At 33.4% G+C, this 7,669-nt stretch overlaps 1 protein-coding gene across 4 annotated transcripts; it reads left to right on the top strand.

Moving 5' to 3' along the window:
* The first annotated feature begins 3,353 nt into the window (after positions 1 to 3,353).
* On the top strand, positions 3,354 to 6,331 carry LOC127127099 (ABC transporter E family member 2). 4 transcript variants are annotated; one of them, XR_007805225.1, is made up of 10 exons: positions 3,356 to 3,673; positions 3,782 to 3,867; positions 3,971 to 4,068; positions 4,165 to 4,282; positions 4,370 to 4,459; positions 5,353 to 5,489; positions 5,566 to 5,676; positions 5,749 to 5,830; positions 5,923 to 6,018; positions 6,117 to 6,331. XR_007805225.1 is itself a non-coding variant. In XM_051056213.1 (8 exons), the coding sequence occupies exons 4-8, from the start codon at positions 5,440 to 5,442 to the stop codon at positions 6,216 to 6,218; spliced, it is 441 nt and encodes a 146-aa protein (XP_050912170.1). In that variant the 5' UTR covers positions 3,778 to 3,867; positions 3,971 to 4,282; positions 4,370 to 4,459; positions 5,387 to 5,439; the 3' UTR covers positions 6,219 to 6,331. The 4 variants fall into 4 exon arrangements, 3 of the variants coding, with proteins under 3 accessions (XP_050912169.1, XP_050912170.1, XP_050912171.1); XM_051056213.1 differs by lacking the exon at positions 3,356 to 3,673 and having other exon boundaries at positions 3,778 to 3,867; positions 3,971 to 4,282; positions 5,387 to 5,489; XM_051056212.1 differs by lacking the exons at positions 5,353 to 5,489; positions 5,566 to 5,676; positions 5,749 to 5,830; positions 5,923 to 6,018; positions 6,117 to 6,331 and adding an exon at positions 4,651 to 5,340 and having other exon boundaries at positions 3,354 to 3,673.
* The last annotated feature ends 1,338 nt before the right edge of the window (positions 6,332 to 7,669 follow it).

Raw genomic sequence — 7,669 nt, forward strand, 5'->3', positions numbered from 1 at the left:
ATGTTTCAGAAACCCAACTGGTTGTGCAACATAAACGTCTTCATCTAATGGACCATTCCGGAATTCAAATTTCACATCCATCTGACATATGTTCCAGTTGTTCATGTTTGTTATGCCAACAACCAACCTGATTGTTTCAGTTTTACCAACAGGAGCAAAAACTTCTTTAAAGTGATTCCTTTTTTCTGAAGAAATCATTTTGCCACAAGTCTTACCTTATGTTGAGTTACTTCTCCTTTGGGATTCAACTTAACCTTGTATACCCACTTCACAATGATTTCATTTTTGCTTTGAAGAAATTCAACAAGTGACCAAGTGTTGTTGACTTCGTTGGACTTCAGTTCCTCATCCATTGCTTTCATCCATTTTGAATCCTTCAATTCTTCAATTGCATTGACTGGTTTGACATCTACACAGAAAGCATAGTGTAACATCTCAATTTCATTATCAACCACATCACTTATGTAATCACACATTCTTGCAACCTTGTAAGCATGTGTATGGTTCTTTGAGGTCTGCTTGTGCTTTTATGACCTCTAACTTCTTCTTGTCGAACTTCTCTTTCGACTTCATTTATTGGTTCTTCACATAAGATTCTTACTGAATCCTTCTTTACATTTTCAGTCCAATCCCATTCCTTAAGCTCATCTATGATCGTGTCCCTGTTGATCACTACTTGCTTGCCCACTAGGTTGAACAACTTGTAACCTCCATTCGAATGATATCCTATTAGGATCATCATACTCGACTTGTCATCAAGTTTTCTTTTCAACTGATAAAGCACATGTCTATGTGCTATATGTCCAAATACTTTCAGATGACTAAAGCTAGGATTGACACCATACCAACATTCTTATGGCGTGATTCCTTCTAGCTTCTTCGTCGAACATCTATTTAAGATGTATGTTGCAGTCAACACAACTTCTCCCCATAATTCTTTAGGTAGATTCTTGACTTTCAACATACTTCTCACCATATTCATGATGGTTCTATTCTTTCTTTCAGCAGTTCCATTTTCTTGTGGAGTGTAGGGTGGCACCACCTCATGCAAAATCCCTTCTTTCTCACATAACATAGTGAAGTCTTTCGGCACATATTCTCCACCACCATCGGTCATCAGAATCTTGAGCTTTCGACCACTTTGTCTTTCGACCATAGATTTAAACTTGCCAAATATCTCGATCACTTCACTTTTGTTTTTGATTAGGTAAGTGCACAGTTTTTGACTGAAATCATCTAGAAAGTGACAAAGTATATGTTACCTCCAATCGAATCCACTTGGATATGACCACACACATCAGAGTATATGACTTCAAGAATTGCCTTCGACTTGCTTCCTACATCCTTGTTGAAGTTGTTCTTATGTTACTTCGCCTGCATACATTCCTCACATACTTCATTAGGAATGTCGATTTATGGTAACCCTGAAACCATATTTCTTCTTTTCATATCTCTGATGTCTTTGAAATTTAGATGACCAAGTCTATAGTGCCATATCCATTCATCCCTACTAGTTGCAGTTGCAAGGCACTTGTCCTCCATCACATTAAGTTCAATATTGAAGGTTTTATTTTGTGACATATGAGCCTTCAAGATCAACCTTCCATTTGAGTCGAGAATTCTCATCATCTTGTCTTCGATCGACACTTTGTAGTTCTTTTCGACCATCTGCCCTATGTTGAGCAAGTTGCTTTTCATGCCTAGTATGTTCAGTACATTGGAAATTACTGACCTCTTTCCATCTTTCCTCATAATCAGAACATAACCAACACCTTCAGCTGCTAGAGTATTGTCATTTGCAAATTTAACCATGTTCTTCATTGAGGGTTTTGTGTTGACAAACTAGTTGTGACCATTAACAACATCTCTTCTTCTTCATGCTTTGCAAACATTGCATCATTTTCTTGATTCTTTTGTTTTTCAGGACAATCACTATAGTAGTGACCATACTTCTGACAATTGAAACACGTAATGTGACTTTTGTCAGGATTTCGACCACCACCTATTCCTCTACCTGCAACACCGCCTCTTTGGTTGCTTTGGTATGAGGACTTTTGTCAGGATTTCGGCCAGTCGAATTATTGTAGCCTCCTCTACCTTTGTTGTCAAACCTCTTCCCTTTTCTTTTCTTTTCTCTTGCTGATTTCTTTTGCGAAGCCACGTCACTTTTCGATTTGCTTGCAGCTCTTTCGGTCATTCTTTGTTCATGAGATTCAAGCATCCATTGAAGCTTTTCCTTTGTCAATGTTGACAAATCTTTCGACTCTTTTATGGCTACTACTATGTGATCGAACTTTGGAGCCAATGACCTTAAGATCTTTGCAACAACTGATCTTGATGTCAACACTTCTCCACATACCTTGATTTGATTCACCGATTTTGTAACCCTAGTGAAAAAATCAGTTATGTATTCATTTTCTTCCACCTGAAGCAATTCATATGTTCTTTTGTGAGTTTGTAACCTCACATCTTTCACCTTTTATGCGTCTCCAAACGATTTCTCCAAGATTTCTCATGCTTCTTTTGACGATTCTACATCATTGGCCTTTTCAAAATTATCCAACTAACCTAATTCAATTGAAATTATAAAATAAGCCTAAGTCAAATTCTCTATCGAGCAACATGCTTCGACATTTCGACCTAACACTACGCCAAAAAGGTTTTTTAACAGCGCATCTTAGACAGCGCTTTTAAAAGAAAGCGCTGTCTAAGGTTAAAATAAAAATAAAACACGGAAAATGTTCTAAAAAAATAATGAAAGCGCTGTCTAAGGGGGGGTCTTAGACAGCGCTTTTAGAAAGCGCTGTCTAAGACCCCCCCTTAGACAACGCTTTTAGAAAGTGCTTTTAAATATAGACCTTAGTCAGCGCTTTTGAAAAAGCGCTGTTTAAAGTCTTTCAATTAAAAAAAAATTAAATATCTTGTTATCTTATTTTTATTTTATGGAATTTTCTCATTAAATTTTTTTTAATTAACTTTATTTGATCACTAAATAAATTTAATATCTTAATTTAATAAATAATTAATATGACTAATATATAATAATTATTAAAATATTAATAATTAAATAATATTTAAATATAAAATATTTCAACTTATAATAGACTCATACTTTGCAATAGTTTAATTGCTAATTTAAAAATTCAATTGACTGTTATTATATATATATATATATATATATATATATATATATATATATATATATATATATATATATATATATATATATATATATATATATATATATATATATATATATATATATATATATATATATATATATATATATATATATATAAAATAAATTTTATTGTATAAACCCAGCAAAGATGTCAACAAGCCCAACACAATAGTAAGATATAAAAGATCAGTGTAAATTGGATAATCCGACCCACAAACCCGATTCCAGTGGCAAATTGAAGCAAGGAACCCTAGCTTTGCTTTTTCTTTATCCTTCCTTTTCCCCTTTTTGAAACCTCCTTCTGCTTGAGCGTTTCAAGCACACGCCTTTCTCTCTACCACCCAATCTCCACCTTCGTGTAATCATCGATTAAGGTGGTGTAGGGCAACATGTCAGATCGATTGACGCGTATTGCCATCGTCAGCAACGACAGATGCAAGCCCAAAAAGTGTCGTCAGGAGTGTAAGAAGAGTTGCCCTGTCGTCAGAACCGGTAAGATCCATTTTTTCACTTCAACCTTAGATTCAGTTTTTTGCTGTTGTGATTTTCTGGAACTGTGTCGAATTTCGATGATCTGAGTAATTATCTGTGTAATTACAGGTAGATTGTGTATTGAGGTTACTTCTCAATCAAAGATTGCTTACATATCTGAGGAATTGTGCATTGGATGTGGTATTTGTGTTAAGGTATTGAAGATTCCATTATCTTGCTGTTTACTTTGTTTGTTGATGATGAGTTTGGGGTTTAGATTGATGAGCTTGTTTGTTTGTTGGTTATGCATTGGTGTAGAAATGTCCTTTTGAAGTTATCCAGATTATCAACTTACCTAAGGATTTGGACAAAGACACCACTCACAGATATGGTCCTAATACTTTTAAGCTTCACAAGTGTGTAATTCAACTTGTTTTCCTGAGAAGTCCGCGTTAGTATGTTTTTCTTTGTTTTTCTTTTCGTTTCTTTTATTGAAAGAGTTGTAATTGTAGGTTGCCGGTTCCTAGGCCGGGGCAAGTGCTTGGTTTGGTTGGGACAAATGGAATTGGGAAGTCCACCGCCCTCAAAGTTTTGGCTGGAAAGTTGAAGCCAAACTTGGGTCGTTTCACTGTAAGAACCTAATTAGTTTTTTTTTAATATGGACAGACACTTGTGAGGTTTTACTGCATTCATTTTAACTTAGCTTTTTGTTTGTAGAATCCCCCTGATTGGCAGGAAATTTTGACCTATTTTCGAGGATCTGAATTACATAATTACTTTACTCGCATTCTAGAGGATGATTTGAAGGTGATGTCTATGTCCTTATTCAATATCATTATTTATATGTGCAGGGATATCTTAATGATTTTGACTTGGTGGCTGTATGAAACAGTGATTATGTGTTTCTCTAACCTGTAATTTTTTCTGTTACAAATTAGTTTTTCTGAGTTCTTTATATTCTTTAACCAGACTATTTATTAATGATTATGAACCTTCAGGAGAATTTCTTTAAATGAGAAGGGGTACACAAATTCATTGTTTATCATGTTGACATTGACTGGAATATGTTGTATCTGTGGCATTGCTATGTAGAAGTAACTACTAGTAGGTGTCTGGTAAGATACTACAACTTAGATAATGTTTGCAGACCTGGGAAAAATCCAAATTCACCTTTGATACTGTTAGTTTATCATTAACCATATCATCAAAGTACTTCAGTATTACAGATTGGAAGACCTTATTATAGAGAATAGAAACATTGTTTAGAAGCTTTGAAATCTGTAGTTAGTTACTACCTGTCCCTGTATGTAAGACCATCATATTGGTCAAAACACAAGAATTATTATTAACCATATCATCAAAGTAATTCAGTATTACAGATTGGAAGACCTTATTATAGAGAATACAAAAATTGATTGGAAGCTTTGAAATTTGTAGTTAGTTACTACTTCTGTCCCTGCATGTAAGACCATATTGGTCCAAACACAAGAATTAATAAAACTAGTTTTTACATTAATTGAATTTGTCAATAATGTACATTCTCTTGCGTAAATGGCTGGTCTTTTAATTCTTTTTATTTAACTAGGTTTTTTTGTTGTTGTGGAAAATAATAATTAATGCATCTTGTGAAATTTGAAGAGGGACAATAAAATCTTACTAGAGGGTCTTATATAAGGAGTATATATGATTTCATGTTTCAGTACTGATTCTTAGCACCCGCGACCGTCAACTTAGGTTTAATCTTAAGTAGACCGGATACCGTGACGGAGTACGTTCTTCGGATCCTCATGGACAATAAAGATGCGGAGAAGTTGTTTTTTATACCGTTTAATACCGGGTTAGCATTTCATTCTAAATTCATCTATTATAATTATTTTCCAAGTTACCATCTAACATTTGCCTAATCATTACAGTGGACATTGGTTGTTGCTCGCAATCAATCCTATCCGAGAAATTGTGTATTATCTTGACTCGTTAGGAAATGATTGGACAACATACCCGGATATGAAGGTCCTAATTGACACGTAAGTGAGAATGTTCAAAAATTTTCTTAGTTTATGTGAATTGTTCTAATTGCTTCATTTTTATTTTATTAGCGTCCTACAAGCTTTTCGGGCCCAACGAGATATCCAAACCTCAAGGAGGGGCGCCAACTCCATTACATGGATTAAAGTGGCGGTATATTTTTAATTACCACATTTTTTATTATATTAGTGATGACACTTGATAAAACTTAGGATTTATAATCCATATTTTTTTTTCATATGTAGTGTCCTCAACAACGTAATCAAATAGATTGCGGGTATTTCATGTTGAGGTTTATGCGAGATACTCTTGCTTTGCGCCGATTAAAGATTCCCACCGATGTATGTATTTCTAACTTATGAGTTATTTTTATATTTACACATATCTCATATAATTAAATAGTTGGAATTAATTCAAAATATGTTATATTATTATGTAGTACTTTGATGAATTCAAGTGTGCATTTTATACAAAGGATCAAGTGGACGAAATCAAAGAGGAGTGGTGTCAATTCATGATAAAACTCAATGTTTGTTCATAAATTTGTGTAATTAATGTGTACATTTGTAGTATATGTTATGACTTGTAAATGTGTACATAAATTTGTATATATTTTGATACATTTAAGGCAAAATTGGTTTGAATTGGTATATATATATATTTGTTAGCCAAAAATTGGTAGAAAAAAGGCCAAAATGGCATATATAAAATGTGATAATTGTCTGTCAAAATCTGGTTGAAAACAGGTAGAAATTCTGGTTTATAAAACTGGAAAAAATGTGGTTTAAAACAAAAGTTTCAAAAAATTTCGTATACCTTAGACAGCGCTTTTGTAAAAAGCGCTGTCTAAGGGGGGGATTAGAAAACGCTTTAGGCAAAAGCGCTGTCTAAGGGGGGGGCTTAGACAGCGCTTTTTGAAAAGCGCTATCTAAGGTATAGCTAAAAAAATTAAAATAGGAGGGTCTTAGAAAGCGCTGTCTAAGGGGGTGGGGCTTAGACAGCGCTTTTCAAAAGCGCTGTCTAAGGTATACCTAAAAAATTTAAAATAAGAGGGTCTTATAAAGCGCTTTTGGCCAAAGCGTTGTCTAAGGGGGGGGGGGGGCTTAGACAGCGCTTTTAAGATTTAAAAAAGCGCTGTCTAAACCTTTAGCAGCGGAGGTTTAGACAGCGCTTTAAAGCGCTGTCTAAGGCTAAAAAAAGCGCTGTCTAAGGTCTTGTTTGTTGTAGTGTAAGCACTTCGATCTTTTATTGTTTATGTCGAATAACCTGCTTCGACATAAGGAATTACAATTCGACATATCGTAAATTAAAAACACCCTTAAATATTAAAATCATTTTACATATATAATAATTTTAAAATTATTATTTTCAAAAAAGAAATTTCAAAAAGTCTAGTTAGAATATGTGTATTGTAGGTTGAAACTTACAAATTGACTACAAAAATGTTAACTTACAAGTACATCAAATATTTCAACAATCTTTTTGTCATTTGAAATGTATTTTGGAGACAATTTGATTGATCGTATTTATAAATATTTTGCTGTATAAAAATTGAAGTGTTTATCCTTCTGTTATTTAGGGGTCTTCTTGTAATCCTTGTAAAAAAGTATAATATAGATTTTGTCTTCCGTTATTTTAAGATTATTCCATTTTGCCCTCTTATTGGATTTGGTCAACAAAATCTTTTTAAGATTCTTAAATTTTGCCACCTTATTGAATTTGATCAACAAAATCAGTGACGTGGTGTTACTTTGTTGTTGTTTTTTTTAACGTGACCAAAAGGTGTCAAACTCATGAGCTTGCATAAGGGGCTCCTACCACTAAACCACTTTAGTTCTTTTGATTTATTTTCACCTCAAAATATATATATTACATAGTTAGTATTTATTTTTAAAATTGATTATTTAAATTGTTTAATTTTACTTTAATATAGATTTATTTCATTAAACCGGATATATATAAACTAAAATAATTATTTCATACATTTTAATA

The sequence above is a fragment of the Lathyrus oleraceus genome, chromosome 3 (genome assembly GCF_024323335.1).
Source record: "Lathyrus oleraceus cultivar Zhongwan6 chromosome 3, CAAS_Psat_ZW6_1.0, whole genome shotgun sequence".
Taxonomy (NCBI): domain Eukaryota; kingdom Viridiplantae; phylum Streptophyta; class Magnoliopsida; order Fabales; family Fabaceae; genus Lathyrus; species Lathyrus oleraceus.